Raw genomic sequence first — 15,361 nt, 5'->3', positions numbered from 1 at the left:
AGGGGGGGCTACAGTAACCTGCTGATACAGGGGGGGCTACAGTAACCTGCTGATACAGGGGGGGCTACAGTAACCTGCTGATACAGGGGGGGGCTACAGTAACCTGCTGATACAGGGGGGGGCTACAGTAACCTGCTGATACGGGGGGGGGACGGCTACAGTAACCTGCTGAGACAGGGGGGGCTACAGTAACCTGCTGAGACAGGGGGGGGGCAGTAACCTGCTGATACAGGGGGGGCTACAGTAACCTGCTGATACAGGGGGGGCTACAGTAACCTGCTGATACAGGGGGGGCTACAGTAACCTGCTGATACAGGGGGGGCTACAGTAACCTGCTGACACAGGGGGGGAAGTAACCTGCTGATACAGGGGGGGGGGGCTACAGTAACCTGCTGATACAGGGGGGGGGGGCTACAGTAACCTGCTGATACAGGGGGGGGGGGCTACAGTAACCTGCTGATACAGGGGGGGGCTACAGTAACCTGCTGATACGGGGGGGGGGCTACAGTAACCTGCTGATACGGGGGGGGGGGCTACAGTAACCTGCTGATATAGGGGGGACCTACAGTAACCTGCTGATACAGGGGGGGGCTACAGTAACCTGCTGATACAGGGGGGAGAGTCTACAGTAACCTCCTCATACAGGGGGGCGGGGGACCTACAGTAACATGGTCATTTCTCAGGTTGCCTGAACACACACTTCCATATGGGTTGTGGTCTGACGCCTGCGACCTTGTGATATGGGCCACACCCTCAGGACCAGGGACACTAAGAGTAGGAAGGAAACTAAGACAGTCATCTTTAGAACTGTACCTACCAAAAAAAAAACAAAGTGAAACATCTATATTATCAGCAACAACACAAAAATACCTCAAACTAATGACCTCCAACCAGGTTGAGTGCATTTTGCTGTGGCCAGGGATCATTGAGTCGAACTATCTACCTTGTATCTACCAGGGTGGTCTTCCTACCTGCTTTGCCGTGTCTACTGTCTGGTGGCCAGGCACCAGCCGTTCCCTTAGGGGTAAAAAAGCATTCTAAAACAGAATAATGAAAGGATGGAGATCAATCACAACCAACAATAAAGTCAAATCCACATGGACATGCTTTGCAACACATTGCGTCTAGATTGCATTTTCCACTCAATACACACAAAAGTATGTGGACACCCCTTCAGAATTAGTAGATTCGGCCATTTCAGCTACACCTGCTACTGATAGGGGCACAAAATTGAGCACACAACCATGCAATCTCCATAGGAAACCATTGGTGGTAGAACGGCCTTACTGAAGAGCTCAGTGACATTCCAACGCCATCTTTCCAACAAGTCAGTTTGTCAAATTCCTGCCCTTTGTCAACAGTTAAGTACTGTTATTGCGAAAAAATTGGCAACATCGGCGCAACGGCTCATCCGCGAACAATTAGGCAACACGAGCTCACAGAGCGTGGACAACCCGAAGTGCTGAAGAATTAGGCAACACGAGCTCACAGAACGTGGACAACCCGAAGTGCTGAAGAATTAGGCAACACGAGCTCACAGAACGTGGACAACCCGAAGTGCTGAAGAATTAGGCAACACGAGCTCACAGAACGTGGACAACCCGAAGTGCTGAAGAATTAGGCAACACGAGCTCACAGAGCGTGGACAACCCGAAGTGCTGAAGAATTAGGCAACACGAGCTCACAGAGCGTGGACAACCCGAAGTGCTGAAGAATTAGGCAACACGAGCTCACAGAGCGTGGACAACCCGAAGTGCTGAAGAATTAGGCAACACGAGCTCACAGAGCGTGGACAACCCGAAGTGCTGAAGCGTGTATTTTTATTGTTATCCAACTCACTATAGGTGTTCCGAAACTGCCTTGAAGCAACAACCCGAAAGCAGAACTGTTCGTCGGGAGCTTCAATGAAATGGGTTTCCGTAGCCAAGCTGCCGCACGTACACAAGCCTAAGATCCACCCCTGTGCTCAATGTCAAGCGTCGGCTGGAGTGGTGCAAAGCTCGCCGCCATTGGGACTCGGGAGCAGTGAAAACGCCTTTCTCTGGAGCGATGAATCACACTTCACCATCTGGCAGTCTGACGGATGCATCCGAGTTCGGCAGATGTTAGGAGACACTACCTGCCACAATGCAAAAGTGCCAACTGTAGAGTTTGGTAGAGGCTACGCCCCTTAGTTTATGTGAAGGGATATCTTAACGCTACAGCATACTATGACATTCTAGATGATTCTGTGCTTCCAACTTTGTGGCAACAGTTGGGGAAGGCCCTAAGCCAGTTTCAGCATGACGAAGTGACAGAAATGGTTTGTCGAGATCGGTGTGGAATAACTTGACTGGCCTGCGCACAAAGCCCTGACTTCAACCCCCTTCGAACACCTTTGTGGATGAATTGGAATGCTGATTTTGAGCCAGTCGTAAATCGCCCCAACATCAATCCCTGACAGTCACTAACGCTCTTGCTGCTGTCCACAACAGCAATGTTCCAGCACCTAGTGGAAAACCTTCCCAGAGGAGTGGAGGATGTTATAGCTGCCAAGGGGAGAGACCAACACCATATTAATGCCTCTGGTTTTGGAATGAGATATTTTTTTGACGAGCAGGTGTCAACATACTGTTGGTCGTGTAGTGTAATATGAGACATGTGTGGGGGGGGGGGGGGGGGGGGGGGTGCTGAACACACAGGGTCCATCCACAGGGCTGCATTTCCCTCCAACGGATTTATTGATGTACTGAACATGAAAAAAAAAAATTACAAAGTATTCCAAACAAAGAAAATAACATGTACATCCTCTTAAATACTCAAGATATATTCTATCCCCCCCCCCCCCCCCCCAAAAAAACCGCTGTGGAACCAAGTAATACTGTACAACTTCAAATAAATAGTAATCCTCACATTTAGAATTTAAATAAAGTGGTGGGGGGGGGGGGGGGGGGCTCATTTTGCCATGCCTAGATCGTCAGAGAGCCCCCTCGGGTCCGGTATCCTCAATCAAGACCCGTGAGAGGCCGGGCATGAACAAAATGGGCGGGGCCCCCCCCCTCCCCCACAGCAGCAATGTCACAGCTAATCTATAATCAAAATTGAACTTGTACAAGTAAACAAAAAAATTAAAAAGAACCAAATAAAAGTCTAAGAAAAGCAGTTGGTAAATATATAAATGTATATATATATATATATATATATATATAATGCACAGCACACTGCTCGATAAGGAGACGCATGACTAGTAAATGAGCTCAAGACAAAGCAGGATGCAGGTGCAGTACTCAGTGCATCTAAGGGCTTGATCAGACTCTGTTCGAGAGAAGAAAGATGTTGTTCGGCAATCTGTTGCAACCCTTTCTGATATGGTCACGGAACCACTTCAAGTGAATAGAGCGATATATACACACACACACCTTTTACGATTTTTAAAGACAGGTTATTATGCATTACATATATATGAATGAAAGAAAATCAGAAAGCTAAAACAGGTTTATATCCATTCTTTACCACATAAATATATATCTATATATATCTATATATATATATAAAACAAACCAACTTAAATGTCTATAGTTTTCTTAATAGCAGAAGCAAGACCATCTAAAGACCAAATCACCAACAAATCTGACACTGTAATGCTAGTCCATAGGACAACAAATCAAGTATTTTAACTGAATGTGAACTTTCAAAGTCGAACTGAAATCAAAGTAAGGCAATATCTCCCCTGAAAAAAAAAAAAAAATCTGTAAATCACACTGTAGTTAATCAAATAAAAATAAGCACTTTGCCATAAAGTCCCCCCCCCCCTCCCAAAAAAGAACAAATCTGCTAGCTAAATAGTCAACATAAAAAAGGACTTATTTACATTGCACTAAAGTCCAGGAGTAATCTTCCCCATCGTTCATTCAAACTAGTTTACTTAAATCAGCTGCCTTCGTCAGCTTGTCCTCTCCCTCCTTTCATACAAAGTAGGTAAAAACCTTTGTTTACTATAAAGACAAAATGGAGTAAATTATATAGTAAGTACACCACAAACCACCATGAGCTCTGTCTGAAGGGAATTCTTTAGGAAGAACTGATTTTTTTTATTTTTTATCCCCCAACCCCTTTACCTTGAAGGTATTTCCAGTATAATTTTGCATGCACTTTTGCAAATAAACCTTCGGATTATTTTTTTCTGTCTGAATTTCCAAAATGAAAAGTGAATGGGAGTTGCTAGTCATAATAGCCAGGATGATCGGACAACCCCAAAGACGATTATACAAAATGAAACCATCACTGCCATTGATTCTAGAATCAAAAGATAATACAAAGATCTCAAAAAGGTATCTTTTTACATCAGAAATCTCTCCAGAAATGTCAACCACTGCAAACTTCCTGGTAAGGTGTCATATGAAGATATTTCTCAAAGTATCCCAAGTCAAAATATTTTTTCCAGGTCCAGTAAAAAGTTTCTCCAAATTTGTCTTTTTATAAAAATAGATGCTTTTTTAAACCCACATCAAAGAGGTTCTTAGCTCTTTGGCAAGGTATACTGCTTTAAGATATTTGTGTGTTTTTCTCCATTAAACTTTACAATAAGCAATATTATGCAGCCAACCAATAACTAACTAACTCATATTACAATAAACATAATACTAACATTTTTTTTTTTTTTTTTTTTTTTTACGGAATAAATCAAAAATAAATACTTCGTTAACCACTTAAGACGCAAAAAGCACCAAGGCAAATCAAGACACAGAAGAAAGAAAAAAAATACAAAAAGAAAAATATCACTACACAAAGCCTTACAAAACTTCCTGTTTTTTTTTTTACAGCAGATGTGCAACAAAACAAAAGAAACTAAGAAACCTTTAGTAACATTTTAAAAGGTCCAGCTTTAAAGACAGGCGTGAAAACCTGCACTATTTTTTTTCTGGTTTACCGCAAAGTATTTTAAGAAGTTTCAAAGCCTAGCAATGAAGGAAAAGAAATTAACACATTTGGACGCTAAGTATAGTTTCCCTTCGTAACACTGATTTACAAAGATGTTTTTACTAATGTAGAAAGTTTTACGGTCAGTAGGTTTCCATTTTAGGTTTTTTCCATTTTCTGTAGAGTTTTCTATAAACAATCCGAGATGGAGATTAGGCTTTGTGCGTTTTGTTGGTTTTGAAAGAGACTTGCAGAACTCTGTCCCCGAGGCGGTATCCGTTCAAGCTGGCGATGGCCATGGCTGCCTCGTCGTAGTTAGTCATGGTGACAAATCCGAACCCTTTGCACTTGTTTGTGTTGAAGTCCCGGATGACCTTGACGTTTGTGACGGCGCCAAACGGCCCAAACATCTGCCACAGAATGCTTTCATCTGCATCCGGAGCCAGGTTATAGACGAAGATGCACCAGCCGGTGCCCGCGTGCCCTGGGATGTTGATGCCAGCCAGGCTGGTTACCCCATCGATGGCCATGGGGGAGAACCGGCTGTAAAAAACAAAGACAAGCACGGGTCAGTACAAAACCCAGACAGCAGACAAGCATCATTGAAGGTGGTGACAGTATTATTTGTCATGAAATACAGTACTGCATTTCAGTGACTTTTCATTGAACTCATTAAATAGCTTTTAGGTTTATATAACTGCACAAAAACTAAATGTTCACTTGACACAATCACTTGCAACTGCATGTTTATGACCACATTTAAGGTTGAGCCAAAACGTACCTCATTTAGGGATGACCATTTTGGTCAATTTAACTGCTGACAAAACTGACCCTCATTAAACCAATCAACAGTAAAATGAAGTGACCAACAGAAAATACTAATCAGAGACCTGTATATAAATGACACAATGCTTAATGTTTCCCGACCCAAGGAGGAAGGCAGGTGACAAGCTTACGCACCAAATAAGCCTATAGAAACGCAAATGAGCTTATTTCAGGACAGATTTTGGTGAGCATGAAATCTCTCGCTTCGCCCTCTCTGATACTATGCGTGTATACATGGACTGGACATTTTTCCCCACAAACAGCTTAATAGAAACCAACAACAATAGCAAGCCTATCGGTCTTAGTTAAAAGACTATATAGCCTACTATTAAGCATGTCAAAATGCAACGTAGAGGAAGACCACATTCTAAAAACAACACAACACGAGTAATTCCACGTGACATGAAAATCCTAGGTTAAGAAATAGAGGAATCTAATTTTTATTTATTTCACCTTTATTTAACCAGGTAGGCTAGTTGAGAACAAGTTCTCATTTGCAACTGCGACCTGGCCAAGATAAAGCATAGCAGTGTGAACAGACAACACAGAGTTACACATGGAGTAAACAATTAATAAGTCAATAACACAGTAGAAAACAAAGGGGGAGTCGATATACAATGTGTGCAAAAGGCATGAGGTAGGCAAATAATTAAAATTTTGCAGATTAACACTGGAGTGATGAATGATCAGATGGTCATGTACAGGTAGAGATATTGGTGTGCAAAAGAGCAGAAAAGTAAATAAATAAAAACAGTATGGGGATGAGGTAGGTGAAAAAGGGTGGGCTATTTACCAATAGACTATGTACAGCTGCAGCGATCGGTTAGCTGCTCAGATAGCTGATGTTTAAAGTTGGTGAGGGAGATAAGTCTCCAACTTCAGCGATTTTTGCAATTCGTTCCAGTCACAGGCAGCAGAGTACTGGAACGAAAGGCGGCCAAATGAGGTGTTGGCTTTAGGGATGATCAGTGAGATACACCTGCTGGAGCGCGTGCTACGGATGGGTGTTGCCATCGTGACCAGTGAGCTGAGATAAGGCGGAGCTTTACCTAGCATGGACTTGTAGATGACCTGGAGCCAGTGGGTCTGGCGACGAATATGTAGCGAGGGCCAGCCGACTAGAGCATACATGTCGCAGTGGTGGGTGGTATAAGGTGCTTTAGTGACAAAACGGATGGCACTGTGATAGACTGCATCCAGTTTGCTGAGTAGAGTGTTGGAAGCCATTTTGTAGATGACATCGCCGAAGTCAAGGATCGGTAGGATAGTCAGTTTTACTAGGGTAAGCTTGGCGGCGTGAGTGAAGGAGGCTTTGTTGCGGAATAGAAAGCCGACTCTTGATTTGATTTTCGATTGGAGATGTTTGATATGAGTCTGGAAGGAGAGTTTAGTCTAGCCAGACACCTAGGCACTTATAGACGTCGACATATTCTAGGTCGGAACCATCCAGGGTGGTGATGCTAGTCGGGCATGCGGGTGCAGGCAGCGACCGGTTGAAAAGCATGCATTTGGTTTTACTAGCGTTTAAGAGCAGTTGGAGGCCACGGCAGGAGTGTTGTATGGCATTGAAGCTTGTTTGGAGGTTAGATAGCACAGTGTCCAAAGACGGGCCGAAAGTATATAGAATGGTGTCGTCTGCGTAGAGGTGGATCAGGGAATCACCCGCAGCAAGAGCAACATCATTGATATACACAGAGAAAAGAGTCGGCCCGAGAATTGAACCCTGTGGCACCCCCATAGAGACTGCCAGAGGACCGGACAACATGCCCTCCGATTTGACACACTGAACTCTGTCTGCAAAGTAATTGGTGAACCAGGCAAGGCAGTCATCCGAAAAACCGAGGCTACTGAGTCTGCCGATAAGAATATGGTGATTGACAGAGTCGAAAGCCTTGGCAAGGTCGATGAAGACGGCTGCACAGTACTGTCTTTTATCGATGGCGGTTATGATATCGTTTAGTACCTTGAGTGTGGCTCAAGGTACTAAACGACTACGATGGGTTGCTAATACCAACAACTACGATGGGTTGCTAATATGACCAGCATTGTGCCTTTTGGCTTCTGGGCAATTGAAAGAACGTTGATCTGAAAACCAATAGGAGAGAAATGCCAGTTAAATGGCATAATAAAACAATAACTGCCTCCATGTTTCTGTGGATGGACCTTCACTAGGCTACTTATTTAAATTAAAACATTGAGGTTTCAAAACAATTACACTGCCTCTCAAGCTCCCAGTGCAAAGTGGTCAAGCAGTGGGTGATGCGCTGAGAGTCAACGGTAGGCAGGCTATGGTTGCAACCCTATTCAGGCGAATGGGAGGCGTGGTTTAATTACAAGTTGAGACTGAAAAATAATAAATAGCTCCTTTTTTTTATTTTTATCATGGCCATCAAAGTTAACACTCGATTGCATCTAGAAATGGTTATTTGTTGTGCAATGACTGGGCTGACCAATGACTGGGCTGACCAATGACTGGGCTGACCAATGACTGGGCTGACCAATGACTGGGCTGATAAAAGCAGACTTCACTACAGTAGCCTACAGACCTTTTGAAGATCTACTCTGGTGCTGTCTGATAGGTGGTAGACTATTCCTCTCCTATAACTAGTCTCTGTATGCTGTCTGACAGGTGGTAGACTATTCCTCTCCTATAACTAGTCTCTGTATGCTGTCTGACAGTTGGTAGACTATTCCTCTCCTATAACTAGTCTCTGTATGCTTTCTGACAGGTGGTAGACTATTCCTCTCCTATAACTAGTCTCTGTCTGACAGGTGGTAGACTATTCCTCCACTATAACTAGTCTCTGTATGCTGTCTGACAGTTGGTAGACTATTCCGCTCCTAAACTCAAAGAAAATAAACTTCCCTTTTTCAGGACCCTGTCTTTCAAAGATAATTCGTAAACATTCAAATAACACTTTACAATGAAGATCTGTGAAGTTACAACACTGTTTCCCATGCTTGTTCAATTAACCATAAACAATTAATGAACATGCACCTGTGGAACGGTCGTTAAGACACTAATAGTTTACAGAGGGTAGGCAATTAAGCTCACAGTTATGAACACTTAGGACACTAGAGGCCTTCCTACTGACTCTGAAAAACACCAACCAGAAAGATTCCCTGCTCATCTGCGTGAACATGCCTTAGGCATGCTGCAGGGAGGCATGAGGACTGCAGATGTGGCCAAGGCAATAAATTGCCATGTCCGTACTGTGAGACACCCAAGATAGCACTACAGGGAGACAGGACAGACAGCTGATCGTCCTCGCAGTGGCAGGCCACGTGTAACAATACCTGCACAGGATCGGTACAGCCGAACTTCACACCTGCGGGACAGATACAGGATGGCAACAACTGTCCAAGTTACACCAGGAACACACAATCCCTCCATCAGTGCTCAGCCTGTCCGCAATAGGCTGAGAGAGGCTGGACTGAGGGCTTATAGGCCTGTTGTAAGGCAGGTCCTCAGACTTCACCGGCAACGTTGTCTATGGGCACAAAACCACCGTAGCTGGACCAGACAGGATTGGCAAAGGGTGCTCTTCTCTGACGAGTTGTGGTTTTGTTTCACCAGGGGTGATGGTCAGATTTGCGTTTATCGTCGAAGGAATGAGCGTTACACCGAGGCCTGTACTCTGAAGCAGGATCGATTTGGAGGTGGAGGGTCCGTCATGGTGTGTCACAGCATCATCGGACTGAGCTTGTTGTCATTGCAGGCAATCAACGCTGTGCGTTACAGGGAAGACATCCTCCTCCCTCATGTGGTACCCTTCCTGCAGGCTCATCCTGACATGACCCACCAGCATGACAATGCCACCAGCCATGCTGCTTGTTCTGTGTGTGATTTCCTGCAAGACAGGAATGTCAGTGTTCTGCCATGGCCAGCGAGGAGCCCGGATCTCAATCCCATTGAGCACGTCTGGGACGTGTTGGATCGGAGGGCGAGGGCTAGGGCCATTCCCCCCAGAAATATCAGCGAACTTGCAGGTGCCTTGGTAGAAGAGTGGGGTAACATCTCACAGCAAGAACTGGCAAATCTGGTGCAGTCCATGAGGAGGAGATGCACTGCAGTACTTAATGCAGCTGGTGGCCACACCAGATACTGACTGTTACTTTTGATTTTGACCCCCACTTTGTTCAGGGACACATTATTCCATTTCTGTTACTCACATGTCTGTGGAACTTCGAGTTTGTCTCAGTTGTTGAATCTTATGTTCATACAAATATTTACGTTACGTTTGCTGAAAATAAACACAGTTGACAGTGAGAGGATATTTTTTTGCTGAGTTTATAACTAGGCTCTGTACACGGTCTGACAGGTAATAATCCTCTCAAATTAGGCTCTGATAGATAAAAATGCATGACGATTAGCAAAAATACACACATCAATTTAACTTCACTAAATGATACATATTAACCCAAAAGCAAATGTATTTTCGGTGACTAACCGATTAAACCACCATAACCCTACTTTCTCATTGCCACTTGACCACCTTAAGGGGGGAGAAGGAAGAAAATGGGATACATCCTAAATAGCACAAAACCAGGAAGGAAATCCCACCATTTCAGGTTACAAAGACAATAATGAAGTCCCCTGAAATCTCAGCTCATAGGTAATCGTGGTTTTGCAGTTTGAGAGAGAGAGAAAAAAAAAGCAAAGTGCACAGGAGAGCATGAATTATTTCCGCAGTTGTCAGATGAGATGAGCTGCTTCAGTTGTCCTCTCTGGGAACATGCATCATGACAGGTGTGCTCAGAGCATCACGGAACCAAGACACCAGCCCACGAGCAGTAAGAAATCACAAGTCTACCAGTGAAGGAAAAGGAGAGCCTTCAGAAGGCTTGAACTTCAATCAGACTTCTGGAAGAAAGGGGGGGGTGAAATGAAGCGGAAACAAAATGCCAGATTGGAGTCAAGTTCCTGAGAGGCGGCTGACACTGCCGTCTCGGTTGTTTAAAAACGGGACACGATTGTCAATAATGGATCAAGGTAAGAGCGCGAGAGGTAGAGCGCGCGCAAGAGAGAAAGGCGGAGTGAGAGCGAGAGAGAAAGGAGGAGTGAGAGAGGCAGAAAGAGTGCCCGGGATTATAGGATCAGGTAGGCACTCACTGTCTGACATGTGACCCCTTCACTGGCATCTCTCCTGCCAGCGTGAATCACCCTCAGAACCCAGCAGCGTGTTCGCCCCCTGACCGGCTCTCCTTCACACACACACACGATGCGCGGGTTGACCCGCAGTTCCTACGGTGATATCCGTGGGGCGAGTCGAATCCCGAAAAAATAAAACTTTGAAAAACATCACGTTCTTGTGCAATTTCTATCTATAGGCTACATTGAAGTTTTCGGTTTCATTAGTGAAGTCTATCTGGTATTAGTGAGTCTGAGCTTTAGAGAATAACTGTACATGGGGCCCAGTAACCTACACACCAAATACTTTTGGGAACGAGGAAGAAAAGGTTCATGTCCATCCACAGAGGTATAAAAAAAAAAAAAGGACAACGTCAACATTTAATTCAATAAGAGAAAGCCTGTGGAATGGAGAGTTGAAAAGGAGGGAGGCTCAGAACAGTAATGTTTGGGGAAAGATTTTAAGGGGTAAAAGAGGATGATGGCGGTGCCTACCTGGTTAAATAAAGGTGTTCTCTTCTATTTTTGTGTGTGATTGTGAAGCGCTATACAAATTTAAACAATCAAGATGGGGGACTTCAAATAGGCCTACGGCACCTTAAGGGAACTGTAGCCTACTGTTCAGATGGGTTGAAATGGAAACTGATATCTGGACACTGACTGTAGGTCTATAAACTCTCACAGCCTTAATATTAACTCCTGCAGAATAACATTTTACACCAAATGTTGACTCTGGAACAGGAGTGGGAGACAAAGGTTTAATTCATTCAACATTTTGAATGTTTAGTTCATAAACATCTGTGTTGACGTGCAACTTTTATCAGCATCATAAAAGCTGATTGAAAAATATTAACACAAAATAAAAAATATGTATCCAAGCCAAACTGAAATCTTATCAGAAACATGTTGGGTCATTTTCAAAGCTTTCTATGACCTTACAACCGGTCAAACTGATGCCATTTCGCACCAACATTTTTTTGGGGGGGTTGCATTGTCTCCCCGGTCCCTAAACGTCTTTGTTCCGCGAAAGAAGCAGAGATCACAGAACTTTACAGATGTGAACTAGATTGAAGCATTCATTCTATCATTCTGGTGAGCAAGGGTTTATTTAGTCTTGCAGGGCAACATAATGACAAAAGAGAAGCTGCATGTATATATAAATTATAGTCAAGTTGACTAAATAGCTTTCCCCAAAAAAATACTGGAAGATATACGCAGAAACGTATCTAAAAATCAGGCCAACAAAATCCTGCTTCCCCCTGTCAAAATCATCCCGCCATCCGACTGTAGTCTACAGAACATGTTCTATATTAGAGGGTTAGGGGTCGGGTGCAGCCCTCGGATTGTCATATCTAGTCGGGTGGTTGAGGAACAAACAGTTGACCCACACTCCACTAACACACACACCACCCCCCCCCAAAGCCCTCACACTTGCTTTACACAAAATGCCAGAATATTTGACCGACAACCTCAAAAATTCTAGTCAGTATGGGGTTCAGGGAACAGCTGAAAACAGGTCATGGAAAATGATCTAGGCCTCACCTCGGATGGAAAACACCCAATGTGTCCCAAAGAATTTCCTAATGCAAAACTGCAACTGTAGTAATAGATTAATTACCTCTTGACTCCATATGCCATGTTTAGCAGATTGTCCAACCTGAAATGAAAGTGGAGTTCAGTTGTAGCAAATACTACACAGTCTGCAGAACATTGATGAAGATCAACACATTCATAAAAGAGATACCCAATGAGCATGTGTTGTTTTCAGAGATCGTCTCTCATAATTGACTGGCTAACGGCGAGCTAAGCAATTTAACTCTGGGAATCCCCAGGGAAATTACATCCAAATGGCCTTGTTTACATTGTGTGGTATAGATGCACTAATGTTGATGTAAAAAAAGGACAAGCGTATGCCATTATATGGTTTAACAAGAATAATGAAAAGAAATACAAAACCATTGTGCACTACAAAAGTGCAACACATGAAATTAAAAAATATATATATAATTTAAAAAGGGCAATTTAAAAAAAGTGTCACTAGGGAAGATAAGTATTGTTAAAAGTCCCAGTGCAGTCAAATGTGATTTTCCTGTGTTTTATATACACAATTCCACACTATGAAGGACAGAATAATAATGTGGAAATCATCATAATGCCATTTTTGTGTTTGAAAAAACTGCCTGGATTCTCTGCCCGTTTTGGTGGGATGGAGTTTTGGCTTTGCATAGTGACCACCAATCACCATGCAGTAAATGAGCTAAATGACCAATAAGAGAGAGTTCCAAACCTCGACCAATAACAACAAATGTTCTCTTTTGTCATCCCCACTCAGTCCTAGCTAAAGGCTTTTTAAAATTGAAAACCAAAATTACAGTAAGGTACTTAAATAATTCCCCAGAAGTGGTTTGATAAAGATGTTTATTTTTTAAGACTGCATTGTCCCTTAAAATAAATATTCAGCTTTCATGATAGTTAGAATACACTACATTTCTTATACCAAGACTGACAAAAATGTATATTTGGACAGCTCAATAAGAAGTCATTCAGCAGCAATAGGAAGGGTGGCAATACAAAACATAAGCTAATTCGTTTTTTGTTGTCGTCTCTTTTCCTTGAGGTGGGGGGGGTTCAAATAGTTAAGTGTTTTAATGACCAGAATACTAAAATCCCTCAGACCCACATTCAACAAGATTAGATATTTGCAACAGGAGGAGTACAAAGTAAAAATGTGAATAGCGTAATTATTTTTGAATAACTCTGGGATGTTTTGATAGTAAGTAAAACAGAACGTTATAGCGTCATGCAGTCTAGAGTATTTCAATGTAAAATGAGACAATTCAAATTAGGTTTTTAAAATGTTTTCCCCCTGAGGAATAAATGGATTTCATGTCATTGTAGGTAGGCTCTAATCATAAACGCAGTAGGAGGGTTTGTTTTTGGTATACCCCTTTACCTGAAGCGCTGTGCCTGCTATGGTAGGTGGGTCTTTTTGGTATACCCCTTTACCTGAAGTGCTGTGCCTGCTATGGTAGGTGGGTCTTTTTGGTATACCCCTTTACCTGACGCGCTGTGCCTGCTATGGTAGGTGGGTCTGTTTTTGGTATACCCCTTTACCTGAAGTGCTGTGCCTGCTATGGTAGGTGGGTCTTTTTGGTATACCCCTTTACCTGAAGTGCTGTGCCTGCTATGGTAGGTGGGTCTTTTTGGTATACCCCTTTACCTGAAGTGCTGTGCCTGCTATGGTAGGTGGGTCTGTTTTTGGTATACCCCTTTACCTGACGCGCTGTGCCTGCAGTGGTAGGTGGGTCTGTTTTTGGTATACCCCTTTACCTGACGCGCTGTGCATGCGGTGGTAGGTGGGTTTGTTTTTGGTATACCCCTTTACCTGAAGCGCTGTGCCTGCTATGGTAGGTGGGTCTTTTTGGTATACCCCTTTACCTGAAGTGCTGTGCCTGCTATGGTAGGTGGGTCTGTTTTTGGTATACCCCTTTACCTGACGCGCTGTGCCTGCGGTGGTAGGTGGGTCTGTTTTTGGTATACCCCTTTTACCTGAAGCGCTGTGCCTGCTGTGCGAGGGGTCCGGGGTACCTTCGATTGGGCGACTGGTACAGCTGGGAGAGCAGAGCCTGGCTCGTCTTCTGGCTGGGGTTGTTGGCGAACTTCACGGTGATGGGCTCTGTGGCGCCCGGTGGCTTCTGGCCATTCAGGCCCTTGATGGCTTCTTCTGCTTCGATTCGCCGGTCAAACCGGATAAAACCCACCCCTCTGGAGACACCTGGGAAACACAAACATCATGTTTAGACAGGTGGCAATATTGTGGCGCTCTCTGACTTGGTTAGCTACACGTCATATTAGTAAGCCTAGTCTGAGCCAGAACTGTGGAAAAAGTGAGACAACTTGACGTACAAGTACACCGCCTGGACAGGATACGAGTGAAGACGCTAGTTGCCAGGACCGTGAATAAGAAACACTGCTAGTTTATTGCAAGGCAATGTCAATATACTTGGGAAAAAAAGTTTAAAAAACAAAAAAGCTGTATAACAGACATTTGTGGTCGACCTGGGTCATCAAAACATCAAGCCTACAACTGCTATTAGAAAATGTAGTTATTTTTCAAAAATCAGCACAACAAATCCCATAAGGCAACGATATCATTTAGTCAATAAGCTAACTGATTGAACCCATCCACAGACGAAGAAGCATGAATAAGATTCCTTCTCCAAAACCCACTGTTGGCACACATCCTTACAACAACAAAAAATTATAGTTGTATTGGCAACAAAATTACATTTGGAAGCCTTGTCCTTGACTGAATATTATACATTTCTACAGCAGAGGTTCTGTTTATTAGTATTTCATAAGGAGCATACAGATTCCATTTCCACATGGCAGTTTGGAAACGGAGGCAATAAAATGTATATCATTTCAAGCCATGAAACGGGCATTACAGCTATACCTTCAGGGGCAATACGGAGGGAGAGCAGAGAGCGAGGGCAGAGAGCGAGG

At 43.7% G+C, this 15,361-nt stretch overlaps 1 protein-coding gene across 7 annotated transcripts in view; it reads right to left on the bottom strand.

The window, feature by feature from the left end:
* Positions 1-2,697: 2,697 nt before the first annotated feature.
* elavl2 (ELAV like neuron-specific RNA binding protein 2) overlaps positions 2,698-15,361 on the bottom strand; it is a 50,817-nt gene continuing 38,153 nt past the window's right edge. For 4 of the 7 annotated variants that reach the window (XM_020491733.2, XM_020491732.2, XM_020491736.2 and 1 more), the window contains 3 exons: positions 14,405-14,630; positions 12,474-12,512; positions 2,698-5,442 (listed from right to left, as the gene is read on the bottom strand). In XM_020491733.2, the coding sequence (XP_020347322.1) occupies positions 5,112-5,442; positions 12,474-12,512; positions 14,405-14,630 (596 nt within the window). In that variant the 3' untranslated portion in view covers positions 2,698-5,111. The remainder of the gene's footprint in view (positions 5,443-12,473; positions 12,513-14,404; positions 14,631-15,361) is intronic. The other 3 variants (XM_031832595.1, XM_020491735.2, XM_031832597.1) reach the window with 1 other exon arrangement.

This window comes from Oncorhynchus kisutch, linkage group LG9 (genome assembly GCF_002021735.2).
Source record: "Oncorhynchus kisutch isolate 150728-3 linkage group LG9, Okis_V2, whole genome shotgun sequence".
NCBI classification, from domain to species: domain Eukaryota; kingdom Metazoa; phylum Chordata; class Actinopteri; order Salmoniformes; family Salmonidae; genus Oncorhynchus; species Oncorhynchus kisutch.
Note: the sequence above shows the minus strand (reverse complement) of the source record. Positions and strands in the feature narration are given on the sequence as shown.